The 20,438-nt window shown below is 48.5% G+C and overlaps 1 protein-coding gene across 1 annotated transcript; it reads left to right on the plus strand.

The window, feature by feature from the left end:
• The first annotated feature begins 6,074 nt into the window (after window positions 1–6,074).
• Window positions 6,075–8,331, plus strand: LOC136546061 (transcription factor WRKY19-like). Its single transcript, XM_066538042.1, has 3 exons — window positions 6,075–6,497; window positions 6,607–6,738; window positions 7,529–8,331. Exons 1-3 carry the CDS (start codon window positions 6,214–6,216, stop codon window positions 8,046–8,048), a joined length of 936 nt encoding a protein of 311 aa, XP_066394139.1. The 5' UTR covers window positions 6,075–6,213; the 3' UTR covers window positions 8,049–8,331.
• Window positions 8,332–20,438: the final 12,107 nt, after the last annotated feature.

Raw genomic sequence — 20,438 nt, forward strand, 5'->3', positions numbered from 1 at the left:
ACAAAGAGAGTTCAGATTTGTCATTTCCTATACAGGGCTCCGACCAACGCTGGTGCTTATACTGTGTGTATGCTCTGTTCTCTCTCTTCTTCAACCTCTAGCCATAGTGTGTGTGTTCGGACAACGGTTGTTCGTGATCGGCTTAGCTAGTGAGTGCTTGGCAATACTAGCGAGTGCTCGGCAAGACTGGTGATTGGTCAACTCACCTGAGCCGGTGATCCTGTGGGCTAACAAGTGGTATCAGAGCAGTACAAGCGTCATCGCCGGACAAACCGCTGGCGATGACGAACGGTTCAGAAATTGGCGACAGTAGTGGCACTGTTGTAGCTGCCCAGCCACGACCGGAGGTCGTTGTTCGCACGGTGCGGAAAGTCAGCAGCACCAGCTGACCGACGCTGACTCGCACCAACTATGGAGAGTGGTCGGTGACCATGAAAGTCAAGCCCGATGACTCTGGAATGCTGTTGATAAGGACACCGACAATGAGGAAGATGACATGTCAGCATTGGAGACTACCCTCGCTGCTGTACCGGCGGAGTATAGGGAGCCGTTGGGGACAAAGAGCTCGGCTAAGGAGGCATGAGAGGCTATTGTGGCGATGCGTGGCGATTTCAACCGCACAAAGAAGGCAACGGCCCAGCTTCTGACGCAGGAGTACGCCAACCTCAAGTTCAAGGATGGTGAAACGGTGGAGGACTTCTCCCTCCTCCTGCAGACACTCATCAGCAAGCTGAAGAGCCACGGCGTCACCATCGACGAAGAGGAGGCGGTCTCCAAGTACCTCCACTTCGTGCCGGTAAAAGTACATCCAGATCGCTCTCTCCATAGAGACGATGCTGGACTTGTCTACCCTCACCATTGAGGATGTGACAGGGCGTCTGCGGGTGATGGACAAGGGCTCGGAGCAGGCGACAACAACGAAGGACAGCGGCAAACTGCTGCTGACAGAAGAAGAGTGGGCTGCTCGGAGGAACTTCGGGAAGGCAGCCTCCTCCAGTCGTGGTGGCGATGGCAACCACCGCGGCAGGGCTTCTTCAGAGAAGAAGAAGCAAGGCAACCCCAATGCCTACAGGCGCTGCGGGAAGACAGGTCATCGAGTTCGTCGAAACTGGTCGGCAACTCACGGACGTTCTCACCAAGCTGCTCGGACGTCTTCGACTCACGGAGCTGAAGGAGATGATAGACATGGAGGGGGTACAAGGGATAGCCCTAGGATTAAGGAAAGAATTGTTAGATAATCTACTGCTTTATTGTGTTAACACACAGCAAGGAAAGGCGGCACCGAAATGGCCCCTGCTGTGGTTCTACAGGTCTCAGGCGTAAAGCTCTGCTAAACCTTTCCAAGTCCAGTATACCTAGCCCTGTTTGGTTTCTACAGGTCTCATAAAATTCCTATCACATCGAATATTTAGACACATGCATAGAGTATTAAATATAGACTAATTACGAAACTAATTACACAACTTGCGACTAATTTACGAGATGAATCTTTTAAGCCTAATTAGTCCATGATTTGACAACGTAGTGCTACAATAAACATGTGCTAGTGATAAATTAATTAGGCTTTAAAAAATCGTCTCGCAAATTAGCCTCCATCTATATAATTGGTTTTATAATTAATTCATATTTAATGCTCTTTATTAATACCTAGACATTCGATGTACCATAAATTTTAGTAGCGACTAAACAACCAAACACCTCTGAAATTTTTCGGCCTTGTTACAAAGGGCCACCCCACCTTGCATTTTCCCCCTGAAATTTCTCTCACCAGCCCAGAGAAAACGACGTCTTGCTTTATCCAAGTCCGCCAACAGTTGTTTCTAGTCCTGTCCAAGGTGTGCTGATCTGCTAGCGGCAGCCCCACGTAGGTAACAGGAAAGGTAACACGCTGGCTCTACAGTATTTGTGAGGCGTGCAAAGAGCAGATTATTGAACCGGTCATCATCACAGTGGGCAACTAGCATATAACAACTCCCATATTCATTCGGGGGGGGGGGGGGGGGGGGGGGGGGGGGGGGAGGCCGTTCATGTGTGAGTGAGTGGCTTAACATATCTTGGTCGATGATGCCTTCCTGTGCTCAAGGCAGACGCTTGGCTTCGTTCGGCAGCAGGTTCAAGAATCATGGTACCCTCCGTTGTGTGTGTTTGCATGATAGATGATCGTCGATGGGCTACAAGGATGCTGTTACTCATTCGTAAGCAGCAGGACTGTGTCAGCCGGTAGGCAACCACCGCTGATTCCGACGCATGACAGCTGCTGCAAGATTTATAACATGGATCATACAGTATCAGGCAAAGCTTTTTGTACAAATTAAAGTGGCATCAGAATTTAGAAACAAGCGCCGTGTTTGTTTGGGCTTGTTTGGCTAATAGGCTAAGACCAAAAGTACGGTTAGCTGATTCAGTGTTAGAGAAAAATATTATTCGTTAGCTGAAAAAAATACGGCTTATAAGCTAAACAAGTCCAAACGATTATGGCGAAGTTTGCCTTACATGTGTTTTAACACCAAAGTAAACATGATTATGTCCTCTATGGGCGCACCTTCTGAATGAACATATGAGGTCTGTTCATTTGAACTTATTAATCAGTTTATCAGCTTAGAATCTATAATATTTTTCTCTCACAATAAATTAGCTCTGAACAGGCCTAGGAAGCACGTACGTACGACGGAGCTGACGATAATGAGGAGGAAATTTCCAAGTGTAAATCCTAGGAAAAAAGCAGGCCCAGGAAGCACGTACGTACGACGGAGCTGACGATAATGAGGAGGAAATTTCCAAGTGTAAATGCTAGGAAAAAAGCAGGCAGCAAATTGCGGCTGCCTCATGCATGATTTCGCTGAATTTTCATATATATCGTACCTGCTCGGCCACTATCTAGGCCAGGTACTTTCAGTAGGTGTGAACGCAGAGTGTGGAAAAGAGTAAGGGGGTGTTTGGTTACTACAGGAAAATTTTAGTCCCTGTCTCATCGAATGTTTGGACACATGCATGAAGTATTAAATATAGACGAAAAAAATAACTAATTGCACAGATTGTGGCTAATTTGCGAGACCAATTTTTTAAGCCTAATTAGTCTATGATTTGACAATGTGGTGCTACAGTAAATATATGCTAATGACGGATTAATTAGGCTTAATAAATTCATCTCGTAAATTAATCTCCATCTATGTAATTAGTTTTATAATTAACTCATATTTAGTTCTCCTAAATAGCATCCGAACGTCCGATGTGACATGGACTAAAATTTAGTCCATAAAACCAAACGCCCCCTAACTCGATCTCTCTAACTAAAAACACTAGCTAGCATATATACTCCTACAACCAAAGAAAACTAGTAAAAACGAGTGGTGTGCAGCGAGTACCAATCGAAGCACATATATCACCAGACACAACGCGGGAAAGCGATGTGTTTGGAATTAGTTAGCCCAGTACTCTCTGCTTTATTTATTCCCAAGTAAGTATGGAGTAGACAACGTCGTCGCAGCGTTTTAACCGAGAATATACTAATTTTTAACTTCAGAAGAAGTGTGCCCTGATGGGCTCAGACAAACAAGTTGTTCGGCAGGACTGAAAAATAAGTCAAAATATTATTTCGGCGGATTATTGTGAGAGAAAAATACTGTTCTGTCTGAAAATACTGTTCACGTACACAGTGACAGTGTGAGTGCGCTGGCAGCCCAGCCCCAGCTGGCCAGCCAGCCGAACGCGCTCAAATACTACCTATGACATCATATATATGATCCATTTACTAAACATGCATGCGTTGCTTACCTGCCTAGAGCAGGCTCTTTTTAGGTGTATGATATTTCGTTCCGAAACTATCTATATGTAGGATGAAGTACTAGTATTATACAGTACTAGATACCCATCCAGTATCCCCGTCCCTAAGGACAACCACAATGAATGACTCATAAGCTAGTTCTAACCATTTTTTTCATATTTTAATGGGCAATGCTACGGTACAAATTTGCCCTATTCAGCTGGCTGAATTTTGGTTGAAACTGGTTGAAAACACTGTTTTAACTGAATTGTTGTAAGAGAAAAATATTATTCCGGCTGAAAAAATGAAGCCGAACAAGCTGAATATGAGTTAAGCCGAACGGGGCCTTTACCTCTAAGGAGGTAATATTTCAAATCAATCTGAGTCATTGATTTATTTGGATTTTATGAATTAGTTAAATAAATAAGTAACTTAGGAGAAGAAGAAAACATCCCTCCAAATCCATAGTCCCTCGAGAAACGGAAGCAACGCACACCAGGAGGCACGGAAGCCTGATTCTACTCTTTTTTTCATCGCTTTCCTTTTTTTTTTTGGTTGTCCTCACGTTGAAGAATTTTCATCAATCTCAAAAATATTTACTTTTCTTTGCAGGGCATCTCAAAAATATTTACGTTCATTCAGCCACATTCGTACATGCACGTATGTTCTTTGGCTGCCAGCATCGTATTGTGGATTTATATATGTACGCGTACATGTACAAGTACAAGTATATCCTCCATCAATATTTTATCATGAGTTCATGTATACAGAGGACTTTAGATTTGTACGCGTTCATGAGATTTGGATAAAAAAATTAAACAACGTTGTATCAAGTGTCAAAGCTATATATAATTAAGTGCATATGTTAACATCACATGCATGTGTTATGTTAACGTACGTACAAAGTGGTAAAATGTACAAACATGTCACGTTAATCACATTACGGTACATGAATACATGTTACAAGCAAGCCTCGAATATGTCATGCCTAAATTAAAGTTTCCAAATAAAAAGATTTGCCATACCTAACAAATCATGTATGTATAAATTAGTTGTAAAGAAAGATTTTGTAATATAAAAGCTTCCTTATTTAGTCTATTTTATCAAATAAATAAATATATTGAACATATTACCTCCTAAAAGGTAACATGTAATCGCAACCATCCGATCTAATTAAATGAACGGCTCACAGTTATTTGGAGGTACCGTAGCAAAGCCCTATTTTAATAAAAGAGAGAAAAAAGCTGGCTCTTAATCAAGAGCTAGACTCATACACAGATTTTAAAATCACGTGAGAGTGTCACGTGGAACTATGCATGTTATGAGTTACATACTAAAAGTCAGTACTATTAAAGAAATTGACTTAAAACTACAAGTAGCTTATACCACTGCGGGTGACGTGTCGTATGTACGCGCGCAAACTATCTCCCGCCAGTGGCCAGTGCGTGCGTAAAATAAAGAGCAACAACTATAGGATTAGGATGCACCTTTAAATTTCGTCCCATGCGATGGGATGCACTAGCTAGCGCATCTCGGCTGGCAAGAAGTATAGCTTCGGGGTTCCCATCGTGATGTTGAGCTCAACCAACATCTTCTGTAATAACCAAGGAAAAATCCGATCGACAATAATTAGTAGGATGGAGATGACTGATGAGCGTTGCTCGATCACGAGGTTCTCGATCGAAAACGAAGCGTCCGAGGAAGCTGCTGCTGCAGCTGCTTTCTCGATCGCGCAGGGTAGGGGTAGCCGGGTAGGGACCGGCCTCTTTCTGGGACGTTTTGCACTCGGCAGCATGATGAAGACGTGTTACGTGCGGCCCGATCCGTGGCATTGGCCGTGGCCAATCATAGCCCCCAGTCGCTAGTCCAAAACCCAAACGCTGTTGGCTGTTGCACCTGCAATTGCAAGCACCCCCTCCGCAAGACGAAACGCACTTGGCATCCCATGTTTTCTTTTCGTCGTCTTCGTTTTATACAGGGATGAAAACGGATCGGATACGGATGGATATCACCGATATTACATTTGTTTTTATATTTCTGCTCGGATTCGGAATCGAATACGGATAGTGTCAATCATGCCGGATAGGATACGATTAGATATCGATATCATAAATATGCTATTTGAGTATTTGGATACGGATAAGGTATCGGATGTTGAATATCCAGACTCGGATACGGACAGATCTAAACTCCTCTAAATGAATTCGGTCGCAAATATGATCGGAAAATATCCGTATCGTTTTCATTGCTAGTTTTATATAAATAAAGAGGGCAGCTCGCTCCGGCATTCGCCTCACAGTCCTGCGGTGCATCCACTTTCGCAGCACCATTGCAATCCAAATCCATCACCCGGCGCCCCGGCCTCTTGCCCCATCCGAACCTGCTCTCTCTAGCCTGCGCTGCGCTGCGTGGCAACAACTAACAGCCTTAACTAAGAGGTCGGTCGAGCGATGGCCAGCGGCGTCGTCGACGGCAATGGAGGCTGCGGCGGGCTGGTGGTGATGGAGCTGGGCCACATCAAGGAGATGGTGACGCAGCTGGAGGTGCACCTCGGCGGCTCCTCACCCGACCTCTGCAAGCACCTAGCCTCGCAGATCTCCTCCATCACTGAGAGCTCCATCAGCCTGCTCATAACCACCTCCACCATCGACGGCACCACTAGGAAGCGCTCCGCCATCGCCTGCCCGCTCAGCGACGCCTCCGACGCACCCTTCGTCAAGGCCACCAAGAAAAGGTATCCATCGTTGCAGCTTCCCGATTCACAAACAAACATAAACCCTCCTGATTGGTCTCTGTTTGCTGAGTTTTTTTTTTCAACTGGTTTTTTATATATTAACTTGCAGGAAGACGATGGACAAGAAGAGGCATGAGGTCAGGGTGAGCTCGGCCGTAGGCGGCATCGATCACCCGGCCGACGACGGCCACAGCTGGAGGAAGTACGGCCAGAAGGAGATCCTTGGAGCCAAGCACCCAAGGTGGCCCCTTGACTTGACACATCCTCCTATCAAAAGATTATTTTCTTTTCCATACTCCATAGCCCAATCTCATCTGCACGTGTTCTTTTCGCAAGTGGAATCGAAATCATTTCCTTCTGCTTTCTTATATATATATATATATATATATATATATATATATATATATATATATATATATATATGTTTTAGAGGGTGTTTGGTTTCTTCTCCTAAACTTTAGTCGTTGTCTCATCGGATGTTTTGACACATGCATGGAATATTAAATATGGACTAATTACGAAACTAATTACACAGCTTGCGACTAATTTGCGAGACGAATCTTTCAAGCCTAATTAATTCATAATTTGACAATGTAGTGCTACAGTAAACATATGCTAATGATGGATTAATTGGGCTTAATAAATTCGTCTCGTGGAGTACTGACGGATTCTGTAAAATTTTTTTATTAGTATCTGAACACCCCATAAACACTTTTATGTGACACCTCCTAAATTTTAATCACCAGATCCCAACACTCCCTTAATTTGTTTGGCGGGGCTGCACTCCTATCTTGCTGAAAAAGTGCCTCTGTTTGTTTGCGTTGTTTGCAAGTGTTTGGCCTGCACTTATTATTTGTCCGATGTTCAGGGGAACAGTGATTCATAGTGCAATTTTCAAATCGTATTGGTGTCTTGGTGATGCTAGTTAATCTTGTTATGGATGCAGAAGCAAAATCTCCTTTTCTTCTTCTTCTTTTCCCAAAAAAAAAAAAAAGATTCAGGAGCTCACGAGCAAAATGCAAAATTTTCAGGGGCTACTACCGCTGCACGCACCGGCACTCACAGGGATGTGCGGCGACGAAGCAAGTGCAGCGCACCGACGAGGACCCGACCTTCTTTGACGTCGTCTACCTCGGCGACCACACCTGCGTTCAGAGGGCGGCGGGTCAGGCTGCCGCGGACGCGCAGGCGCCGGAGGACAACGCCAACCCAGGCGCCAGCAGCCTCCTGCGGAGCCTGAGCTCCAGACTGATGGTGAAGACAGAGGGGCAGGCCGTGGAGACAGAGCAGCAGCTACGGGGCTGGGACGCACCCACGCCCTTCTGCTTCTCCTCCACGCCGGCGATGGCGAGCGGGTGCCTTCTACCAGAACGCAGCCCCTTCTCGGCGCCGTCGACGTCCAATAATTGGGGCGTGTCCCCGGCGACTTCGGACTCCAACCACGTCGTCTCCTTCCCGCCTTTCAAGGTCACCATGTACCAGAGCAGCACGTGCGGCCACGACGGGTTTCTCGACGACCTCGACATCGACGTCTCAAGCTTCTTCGCGTGATCTGAGCGCAAGGAGGGAGCAACGAATCTTGCTAATGCAGCTGAAGACAAAATGGAATCTGAGGCATGCAGCTGTGCGATGTGGCCTCCACTAGGTTGCTCTGTAGTAGTGTTTGTCCAGGGGCAGAGGTGAGATAGATGAGGGCGCGCTTAGTTCGACAAAGTTTGCACTCGTAAATTTTGCATAGTGCACGATTCTCCATTGTAGTATTGTATTTGTATTTATAAATTATTGTCTAAACATTGACTAATTAAGCTCAAAAGATTCGTCTCGCAAAGTTAAAGCAAACTGTGCAATTAGTTTTTGATTTCGTCTATATTTAGTACTCCATGCATGTACCGCAAGTTTGATGTGACGGAGAATCTTCTTTTTACATAGTGCACTTTGGAGAACTAAACAAGGGCTGAATCATGTTCTCTCTCGGTTAGTGGCAGTGCTTGTCGAGCAACTCTAGTGACGTCTCTCAAACCAGGACCTTACTTTTTACTCGAGGTCCTATTTTTTATGGTCTAATTTTTTACGTCTACTCCACCAAGAGCCCTCAAATGATCCAATCAGAGCCATCAGATCCTTATTAATAGACATTGACATAAGGCCATAAGGGGGCCCTGCTTGTTATTCTCTGTTCTTTCCATCCTCAATCTTGTCGGCATCTAGACTCACGGAGGCAGAGCTGCTTGCCCGCCCGCTCCCCGAGAGGAAGCAGGTAGCGGCTCCCATTGACGAATTAAAGAAGGGGTGGACGTCGTGGTAGAGACCGGCAGCACTGCATACTGGGGCGGGAGGAGAGGAGCAGCATGGAGGAGGGCGGACGCCGTGGGAGAGGCCGACTATGCTGCAGACCGGGGCTGGAGGGGAGGAGTAGGATGGAGGAGGGTGGATGCCGTGGGATGGAGGGCGACACTAGCCGAGGAGGGGGGGGGGGGGAGACTGCGGGCGGAGGGCGACGCTCGCCGGGAAGGGAGGGAGCTAGGGAAAGAGGATGACGCTCGCTGGGTAGAGGGATGGCGGCGGTGGTGGCGACGATATCAGATAGAGAGACTGAGAGAAGGGTGTGGGCTGTTAGTGGCCCGATTATAAAGTAGAGGCTCCCTCTAGACCCCCAGGAGTGAGAGCCGAAGCGAAGATTTGAGGGGGGCTCATTTTTTAGGGCTCTGGTAGGAGCCCTACTATAGTTTTTTTTGCTATGACCCTTAAATTTGATTTCAAGAGCTCATGGAAGGACCTGCACGTTGGAGTTGCTCTCTTAGGATATTTGAATAGTAAATGCCCCTTATTTCTCTTTTTTGGGTCGAGGGTTGCAAATTAAGCAATTTTGTAATAGGGATGTCAATTAATATAAGCATGTGAGTTTTTTATGAAACCTTCTGTCGATGAAATATGGTCGGCAGTCTATCTAGGGGTATGCCCAAGGTAGTAGATTGTCGGCAGACAGATGCGCAAGCCACAAACAAGACGGTGACGCAAGACAGACACGAGGTTTTATCCAGGTTCGGCCGCCAAGAAGGCGTAATACCTACGTCCTGCGTCTGATTTGTATTGCTGTATGTCAATGAGAGATGTTTTTTAGAGGGGTCCCCTGCCCGCCTTATATAGTCCGGGGGGGTAAGGTTACAGATCTGGAAACTAATCCTAGCCAGTTACAATTGCCATACGTGGCCGGATAAGGATTCCTATTCTAACCGACCAGGATCTTGCCTGATCGCCAAATCTGCCTTGACTCCTTGCGCGGGACTCCGAACAGGTTGGCTGGGCCGCGCGTCGTCTTTTGGTGGACCGGACCCACCGATCCAGGCCAGCCCAAGCTTAGCCGTAGGGGTATAGGGGTTAATACCCCTACAGCTAGTCCCCGAGCACCATGTATTATGCTGCGACACGCCATTTTAACCTTTTCCGACAAGTAAGGCTTGAGTCCTTAACATCTCTGACCACCATTGTTGCCGGAGAAGTAGGTTGTCCGAAGAATGTATGGTGCTCTTAAGAAAAAAGAAGAAGATTTCCGTCCTAGGAAGTGTGCCCACTTGTATTTCTGAAAAGAAATGTAAGTGCGTCTTGAAGCGTAGCGTCCTTGATCATCAGAGGCGTAGGGGTCGAAAAACAAACACATTCACTGCAAGGTGAAGTGTGCCCACTTAGTCCCTGAGCCTAGGTAGTAGGTGACGTAGGCACGTGGTGCCAGGGTCTAAAAAAGAATTTCCAGTTAAGTTGAGAACCCAATTGTCATATAAGCAATACGAGATGCACCGGCAGGTGCATCATACCGATGTAGTCTCCGAGCTTGCTGGAAGGCAAAGTATGAGCCTTGTAGCAAGGTCTAAATAAATGTCTCTAAATTGGATGTGAGTACAAATCACATGTAGCCAAGGAGAACGATCTCCGAGCAGTGGTCGGGATAGTCCCCGAGCACGATAGTAATCCTTACAATCAGTCAAAGCGTAGGGGTCGATTAAATAAACACATTCACCGCAAGGTAAAGTGTGCCCACTTAGTCCCTGAGCTTGCTGGAAGGCGAAATATGAGCCTTGTAGCAAGGTCTAAATAAATGTCGCTCAACTGTATGTGAGTACAAATCACATGTATCCGAGAAGAACGATATTCGAGCAGTGATCGGGACAGTCCCCGAGCACATTAGTAGTCGTATCAGTCCCCAAGCACGGCAGTGGTCGGAGCAGTCCCCAAGCACGGCAGTGGTCGGAGCAGTCCCCGAGCATGGTAGTGGTCTAGGCAGTCCTCGATCACGGCAGTGGTCTGGTCCTTCCTTGAGCACAAAACATGCAGCGAAAAAACGAACGCCGCTTGTATTATTATTTGGTGTATTTATTTATCTCTTTACTCTGTCAAGTCAATCTAACACGTCTGGTCAAAAAAGCAGACGGGTATAGCACGTCACTTTGTCTTCTTGCTCTTTCTGGCAAACAGTCGCTTGGCACCTGTATGGAGGTGCGTCAGTGTGGGCCCTCTCACACTATCAACGAAGAGGCGCATACACTGGTAACGAAGGGGCGCGTTTATTGGCGTAGATCTCGAGGTTGTGAAAACAACCGTCTGCGGCGCGTGCACACGTCTCCCAAGAATCTTGGGCGGACGAAACGACGGAGCTCTTGGTTATTTATAATATAGAACTGGTAAGTTACTTTTTACCGATCCCCATTGTCATTCGCTGCCGCAACCTTCTTCTTCCTCTTGCCAAACCCTATTCCTCCAAAAATCATCACCAATTCCCCCTCCACCGCATCACCCCTTTAGCAAGGGCAGATTAATGGTGAAGAGAGACGCCCAGAAGAAAGGCGGAGTCATGGCGAAGGAGTGGTGGAAGTCAAGGAGCAATGAGCAGACCATCGAAGACCTCGTCACCATGGGAGTGCTCCACAACAAGGCCCTCGCAGGATGGCGTGCGCCAGAAGGAGAAAGCTTCCTCGATCCACAACCAGGTGAGATTGTGGTTTTCGAGGATTTCTTCAAGCGGGGTTTTGGGGTTCCAGTGCACCCTTTCCTTCAGGGGCTCTGCTTGTATTACGAGATTAGGATTTGCAATCTGCATCCCAACTCGATTCTTCTTGTCTCCACCTTCATCCATCTTTGCGAAGCTTATGGTGGCTTCCAGCCCCATTTCGACCTCTTTCGCCATCTGTTCTATCTGCGGAAGAAAGGGAGCGGGGGCTCGAAGATAGCCGGAGGTGTATACCTCAATCTGCGTGATGGTATGAAGGCCCAGTACTTGCACTGCCCCTGGAACACCTCACTGGACGAATGGTACAAGAAGTGGTTCTACATCCACGAAGAGCCGAACACGATCACCCTATGCGACGTGGGGTTGATTCCGGAGAAGAAGAACAGCTGGTTAGAGAAGCCCGAGCACTTAGAGCAGATCGCAGACCTGCTCGGGATGATCCCGTGGGGAAAACTAGATGGCCCAAGCATGGTCGGGAACTTCATCAGCCGAAGGATCCAGCCCTGCCAGAAGAGGATACATCCTGGCTTCGAGTACCAGGGGAGCGCAGATCCAACGAGGACCAGAAAAGAGGCGCTCGACAAGATAGAAGTCAAGGCTAGGATTGGGGAGCTATTCAACCTAGCCGATCCCAATTATGTCAGGTTAAACAACATCGAGTACGCCTTCAAGCTGGCCCGACCTCCCCCAAAGGTAAATGATGCTTCCTTGTACCTGTAGAATTATGTTGTAACAAAAAATTGACTGTTGTCTCCTTTATGTTTCCCAGAGTAATGGTCGTGACCGGGCAACAGTGTTCGTGTCTCCGCCCCCTGGTGTGGATTGGCCGCAAATTGCCGGCCCAACCGCCCAGACCAGTGCCAGGACCGAAGACATCGACTGGGCGGTACTCGGGGTTGGGGAAGATGCAACGGCCAGGGCTGCTAGCAAGCGGCCGGTGGCCAACAAACGTTGCTAGGCCATCTTTCCCCTTTTAGACGATGAAACAGAGGATGCGGACATCTTCCGACTCGTCCCTCGAAAGAGGAGGAGACAAATGGAGTCGACAGAACAGGGTGGCTCCTCTGTGCCAGCAGTGATCGCATCACCGACCACTGCAACACAGAGGACAAGCGGGGGAAGTGTCGAGCACCAAACCCCGGCGCCAGTACCGGTCGTGGAAAAAGACCCGGTGGAACCCGCCGAGCACGTGGAGCAGGCGCGGTTGAAGAGACGCTCCTTCGCCATGTCATTCCATGCTTCCAAGCTGTAAGTATCTGTAACTGTGATGTAAGCTTATAATTTGCATTGAATACTATTGTCTTCTGAACTTTTCTCTGGTATATTAGGTCGGCATCCACCAAAAATCCTGACCAGCTAGCCGGGTGTGGCACAGCTTTGCCAGTACTGGTAGAAAGAAATGCTCAGTAGCCGGCTGTGGAGGAACCTGTAGAAGAAATTCCGCCAGAACCTCAGCAGACGAGCAGCTAGACGACAGTCCTCGAGCAGCTAGTCGAGAAGAGAGCCGAGCCAAGTACAAGTGCTCCGAGCACTAACCCTGCTGAGGTGGATACCTTGGCGCCAAGGGAACCAGACCAAGCCGAGGAGCAGCAACCGGAGTTGGCACAAAGCACGCTTGCCGATGCTATGGCTCGTGGGAAAGCCATAGTGGTCGCAGAGACTGCAGACTCCAGACCAGCGCCGCCCCCTGAACAAGAGGCCAAAGAGGATGAAGTAGAAGAGATCCTAGGCCATCCCCAAGACAAACGACAACATGTATATGTGTTGCGCTGGCGGAACGACGAGTGGGTTATGCATGAAGAAATCCCAGAGGTCGAAGAGACCCTAAAAGTTAAACGAGCGGCAAAGCGTCTAGTGATAGAAGTCTAGGTATGTTTGGTTTGACCACTTGACCCTGTTATGTAGTCGAACTGTCTGACTTAGCTTGTTTATATGCAGGACTTGATGAAGACCGCAAAGTACCGAAAGAGGTGCTTCGACCGGATTGAGAGAATCACGACAAATAATAGAGAACTGGCGGTCGAGGTGGAACGCTTGCGCCGCCAACTTGAAGCCACCGACCAGGAGAGGACAGAGCGAGAGGCACAGAACCAGAACCTGGTCGGCCAGCTCAATAACAAAGAGTGGGAAAAATAAGTAAGTTGTCATTTTATCATAGCAAGTGTATGACACGTTTTTTTGCATTGTTGGTAGTGACAGCTGTAATGCAGGCTTAGAAGCTAAAGTAACCCGCCTCTAAGAGGAGAATAGCCGTGTGACCGCAGAGTGTGGTCGCCTAAAGGAGGACAACGAGAAACTGGCGTGCAACCAGTCTCAACTCCAGGACCACACCACCAAAATGAAGGAGGAACTGAAAAGTAAGTATTCTAGACCACCTTTCTCATTCTATTGCCCGCCTTATCTTATCGTGCCATTACATTTGATGTCTTGTACGGTGTGCAGTTTTAAAAGTCAATGCCAAGAGGCATCTAGAAGCTGTGATGAAAGAGCGTGATGGCTGGAAAGCACGATGCCTCGAGGCCACCGAGGATCGGGACACATGGAAGAACCAGTGCCAAGAAGTGGCAACTGGCATTTTGCCCATCCTCGACCTTATCGACCCAACGCTCACAGAGGAAGAGCCAAGGACGCCCCAGCTCAGACTGGTCGAGAGGTGCAGACAAGCATGGGGATGGTTCCAAGAGTTCGTGAAGGAGGCGAGTGAGTACACGGGTGCCCATGTGCTAAGCATAGTGCGTGCCCACTACCCCCTGATCGATCTCAAGCGCCTAGAGGCTAGATACCCGAAGGAGGTAGACCCAGACAAGGCGGAGGAGCTTTGGATGGCCTAGCTGGACCTGTCGTCAAAGATAATTAGCGACATTAACTTATGTGGAGGTGGGACAACACCTGTACAGGGTACGCCATCAACAAGTCAGCTGGAAACGCCATCAGTTGCAAGCCAACCAACGAAGTCTGCGGTCTTGATCAGCTAGGCATCGGCGGGGCCATCCCCTTCAGCTCGACTAGCACAGGAGTCCCCAAGACTCGAGTAGGATATCGGAAGCAGCGAGCAGTAGGTGCCGTGCGCCCCGACCAGCCAATGTAATAGGCTTAGAGCTGTAGAAGGAGGACATAGTTGTGTTATTGTAAACTTGGGCCTCTTTAGGCAAGCTTGTAATAACGTAATTGTATATCATTATAAGCTTGTTTGCTTTGTATAAAACGTATTTAAGCTTGAAACTTATGTTGGTGTAACTAAGTGAGAACATGTTAACGTTCTGTTTAGTTGTACCATTTTGCTCGATACATCATCCCGAAAAGTTTGTGCGGCCCTAGTTTGCCATGTGGTTAGAGTGTGAGGTGCGTGACCTGTGCACACGTAGACGCGGACAAGTCAAACCAAGGGGGACCTGCCGATCACCCATAACGTAGAGAGCGGATCCCATGCACGTGTTGGGAGGAATCAGAGACAGGTCCTGCTCTAAAAACCGTAGAAGGAGTGGTGGTCGGCTTTTACTGGCTAAGTTAGAATAACCATAAAATTCGAAGTGATACATTAGAGTGGTCGGAGAAATCATAATAGCTTTATTGAAGTAAATCAAAAGTACAAGAGGGGTACATATCTTAGTAGTTAAGCATAGAAACGTCTAAGCTTGTCGATGTGCCGCGAGTTTGGTACGCCCGTACCATCCAGGTGAGCTAACCTATAAGACGTTGGTCGTGTGACTTCGTTGATCATGAAGGGCCTCTCCCATGGGGTTGCGAGTTTATGGACACCAGCCTGGTTCGTCTTCCACTTCAGGACCAGGTCCCCGACCATAAAGAACCGCTCTTTAATGTTCTTGTTGTAGTACCTGCGCAAAACAGCAAGGTATTTGGCCGTACGTACACAAGAATCGAGCCGCTTCTCTTCTGCGCTATTCACTTCTAGCTCCCATACTTCATTGGCCTTGCCTTTGTCGAAGTTCTCTACCCGTGCTAATCTAAAAGCTATATCTATAGGGAGGACTGCCTCAGCGCCGTAAACCATAAAGTATGGCGAGACGCTGGTGTTACGACTGGGCTGAGTTCTGAGGCCCTAGACCATGGCTGGTAACTCTTTGAGCCATCTTCCGGGAGCTTTGTCATTTTCTCTATACATCCTCTTCTTCAACGCATCCAAGATCATGCCATTTGCCCGCTCGACTTGTCTATTAGCTCTAAGGTGCGCCACCGAGACGTATTTTACTACTATGCTCCTTTCATCGCAGAAGTCCCAAAAAGCGTTCCCGGTGAACTGAGTACCCAGATCAGTGATGATGCTGTTGGGTATGCCGAAATGATGGATGACCTGGTCAAGGAACGTGACAGCCTTTTCTGAGGATGCCTGTATCAAAGGCATGTATTCTATCCACTTAGAAAATTTGTCGATCAGCACAAAGACGCATGTAAATTTCCCTGGAGCCAGTTTGAAGGGCCCGATCATATCTAGTCCCCAGCATGCGAAAGGCCAAGAAGCTGGTATTGTCTGGATCTCATGTGCTGGTACGTGGATTCTCTTGGCGAATAACTGACAACCCTCACAGTGGCGGACTAGCTTCTCGGCGTCGGCTACTGCTGACGGCCAATAGAACCCTGCTCGGAAAGCCTTACCGACCAGCGTTCTTGAGGCCGCGTGGTTGCCACAGGAGCCAGAGTGGATTTGGTCCAGGAGATGTTTGCCATCCTCCTAGGTTATACACTTCATCAAGATTTTCTCTTTTGCGTTCTTGCGCCATAGCTTGCCATCGACGAGCAGGTACTGCTTACTGCGACGCATCAGGCGCTCGTTTTCTGTCCGATCAGTGTAACCACTGCCATCTGTTAGGTACTTGATGAAAGGTATTCTCCAGTCGGGCTCATGAGTGGTCGGAGGTGGCTCGGCGATGCTTGACGCCGGAACCGTAGCCACCAATTGCTGGTCTGGAGGCTTGTCTGCTGTGGAATCTTCCTCTTTGATGGAAGGCGTGAGCAGGTCTTGGACGAATACACCATGTGGGATTTTTGCTCGGGATGATCCTAACTTTGACAGTGCATCCGCTGCTTGATTCTTGTCCCAGACCACGTGTATGTACTCGATGCCATAGAACCTGCCTTCCAGCTTTCTGATAGATTTGCAGTATGCATCCATCTTTTCGCTGGTTGTGTCCCAGTCCTTGTTGAGTTGGTTGATGACCAGAGCAGAGTCTCCATAGACATAGAGACGTTTAACGCCAAGCTCAACCGCAATGCTCAAACCATGTAGGCATGCTTCGTACTCAGTGGCATTATTAGATGCTGGGAAATAAATCTTAAGGACGTACCGGAGCTGCTCCTTGGATGGTGACATGAAAAGGACTCCTGCTCCCGCACTATCGATGTTGAGAGAGCCATCAAAGTACATCGTCCAATACTCGTCTGATCCGGGAGAGACAGGCGTGCTTAAGTCTGTCCACTCGACGATGAAATCGACGAGTGCCTGAGACTTGATTGTAGTGCGGCTTGCAAACTCCAAGGAAAAGGGGCATAGCTCCATTGCCCATTTGATGATGTGCCCGTTCGCATCCTTGTTGCTAATGATGTCTCATAGAGGGTACTCAGTCATGACCACCACACGATATCCGTCGAAGTAGTGTTTCAACTTTTAGGATGTTATTAGTATGGCGTAGATCAACTTCTGAATCTGTGGGTACCTAGTCTTGGACTCATTGAGTACCTCACTAATGAAATAGATTGGTCGCTGTACCTTGTAGACGTGGTCGGGCTCGTCTCACTCGACCACCATGGCCGTGGAGACCACTCGATTAGTAGCCGCAATGTAAAGCATGAGTGTTTCGTCTTCTCTTGGAGCAGTGAGGACCGGAGGTGACATAAGGTATTGTTTCAGCTGTGTGAAGGCAGCGTCTGCTTCCTCCGACCACTCAAACTTTTTGGATGCTTTGAGTAGTTTAAAGAACGGTAATCCTTTTTCACCTAATCTTGATATGAAACGGCTGAGGGCGGGCATGCATCCGGTAAGCTTCTGAACATCCTTCACCTTTTTGGGCGGCTTCATGTCTAAGACGGCTTTGACTTTCTTCGGGTTAGGGCGTATGCCGTCGTGACTGATGACGTTGCTGAGTAATATGCCAGGAGGAACACCAAAGATGTACTTCTTTGGGTTTAACTTTCACTGGAATGTGTTTAAGGGCTGCAAAGGTGTGTTCCAGGTTGTCAATAAGGGTATGTGCTTCCTTGGTTTTGACAACTATATCATCAACATAAGCCTCGACGAGGTCGTCTTTTATCTCATCTTTGAGGCAAGCTTGTATAGCGCGTTGGTAGGTAGCCCTGGCGTTCTTGAGCCCGAACGACATGGTCATGTAGCAGTAGGCGCCGAAGGGCGTGATAAAAGATGTCTGGATCTGGTCGTCCTTTTTGAGAGCGATCTAGTGATAACCAGAGTAGCAATCGAGAAAGGAGAGCAGCTCGCAACCGGCGGTTGAATCTACGACCTCGTCTATGCAAGGTAAGCCGAAGGGGTCCTTAGGGTAGTGTTTGTTGAGATCAGTGTAATCAACGCACATTCTCCATTCATTATTCTTTTTGTGTACAAAAACCGGGTTGGCTAACCACTCCGGATGATACACTTCTTTGATAAATCCGGCTGCCAAAAGCCGTGTAACTTCTACCCTAATCGCCTCCTTTTTGTCACGAGCGAACCGTCGTAGCTTCTGCTTGATAGGTTTGGCCTTGCCGTTGACATTCAAGGAGTGCTCGATCAAGCTCCGAGGTACACCGGGCATGTCAGCAGGTTTCCATGCGAACACATCCACGTTGCTCCTCAAGAACCTGACGAGCGCGTCTTCCTATTTGGGATCCAGGTTGGCCCCGATAAGGGCCGTTTTGCTGGGATCACCGTCGACCAGCTGGATCACCTTGTGCTCCTTGGACTTGATGTTCTTGTGTGGAGCCTCGAGCTCCAGGATCTCCAGGTGGTCGGTCGAGGTCTTCTTGGCATTGAGCATGGTCTCAGCCATGCGAATAGAGAGGTCGTGAGTCTCTGCTATTTTGAAACTGTCATCTTCACAGGTATAGGCTGCGTACACGTTGCCTCGGAGGGTTAGAACTCCTTTCTCGGTAGGCATCTTGAGCACCAGATACCTGTAATGAGGTATGGCCATGAACTTGGTGAGCGACGGTCGACCAAGAATAGCATGGTAGGTGCCATCGAAGTCAGCAACCACGAAGTTGACGTAGTTGGTGCGGAAGTGGTCCGGGGTCCCAAACTGCACAGGTAGCGTGATCTGTCCGAGAGGTGTAGAGCTCTGTCCGGGGAGAACATCCCAAAACTGTGCCTCGTACGGCTTGAGGTCCGCCTGATCTATCTTTAGGGCGGGCAGACTATTCTTGAATAGTATATCGATGGAGCTGCCACCGTCGATCAGTACTCTATCGAACTGAACCTTGTTGATACAAGGATCGAGGACCAGGGGAAAATCCCCTGGCTTAGGTATTGCGGCCCATTGGTCCTTTCTGCTGAAGGAGATTTCGTGGTGAGACCACGAAGGGAGCCGTGGATCGGTGAGGAGGTTGTCGGTGTTGGCCATGTTCAAGCACGCGCGGGCGAGCAGCTTGCGTTCCTGTTTGGTCTCGATGGACACTTTGCCTCCAATGATGGTGTGTACGTGATCGGTTGGCTTGACGTACTTGTGACAAGGGTCCACATCGTCGTCGTCGTTATCCTCGTTGCGCTGTTCCCCTGCGTCGTTAGGCTTGTCGGACGTATCCGGAGCCTGTTGATGCATGTAGATAGACTTGAGAACGCGGTAATTCTCCATGGTATGGTTTGACTTAGGATGGAGCTGGCAGGGCCCTTTCAATACTTTGGCGTAGTCATCTTCGTAGTTACGACATCCGCCACCCTTTTTAACGGTGTTGACCTCGCCGTCGTCTTCCCGAGCACGCTTGCTCCTGTAATCATCACGGCGGTTACGTCGCTGATTACGTTGGTCGCGGTGGTCGCGGGAGTCGTTGCGTTGGTTGCGGCGGTCAAAATTGTCGTTCCGACCATGGTTGGTACGGTAGTCGTCGCGGTGTGGGGGGTGGTCAGAGCGTGGAACCCTTGCTGCTTCTTCAATAATTATCTTTTTAGCGTCGTCGGCGTCCGCATATTTCATAGCGGTAGCCAGGAGCGCTGTAACCGATTCAGGTCTCTTGCGGAGGTGCTTGTCCCTTAGGGCGTCGTGGAAGCGGAGGCCAGTGATGAAAGCCTCGATTGTCTTATTGTCGGAGATTGATGGGACCTTAATGCTCATCTCCGAGAAACACCGGACGTACTCGCACAGTGGCTCGTCTTTCTGATCTCGAATCTGTTACAGATCGTATTTGTTTCCCGGTTGCTCGCAAGTTGCAATGAAGTTGTCGATGAAGGCTTGCTTGAGCTCCTGCCAAGAGTCAAAGTAGTTTGCCGACAAGCTGACCAGCCATTGGTGACCTGCATGGCCAACAGCGACTGGGAAATAGTTAGACATGACGTGCTCGTCAGCCATGGCTGATCTGCACACAGTCTCGTAGAGCATGACCCATAATTTAGGGTTTTCCTTGCCGTCGTACTTCTAAAGTTTCTCGAGCTTGAAATTCTTTGGCCATATGACTTGGCGAAGGTGTGGAGTAAACTGCTTCAAACCCGGCGGGCCGTGGGTAGTGTCATATTTCATACGGCGATAACTTTTGTGGGACGCTCGATCGTCGGCTCTCTGGTTGATGCGAGCGCACAGATCACGTCCACCGAGGTAATGGCGGAGATCGTTATTGCCATCACGGCGATCTCGATTGCCATCTAGATTAGCCCTGCGACCGTGGTTATCGCGGCGATTGTCGTGGTTGTCCCGGCGGTTATCATCCCGGACGTCGTGGCGATTGTCGTCCCGACGGCGGTTGTCATCCTGGCCACCATCATGGCCACCATTTCTGCCTTG

This window comes from Miscanthus floridulus, chromosome 3, assembly GCF_019320115.1.
Source record: "Miscanthus floridulus cultivar M001 chromosome 3, ASM1932011v1, whole genome shotgun sequence".
NCBI lineage: Eukaryota > Viridiplantae > Streptophyta > Magnoliopsida > Poales > Poaceae > Miscanthus > Miscanthus floridulus.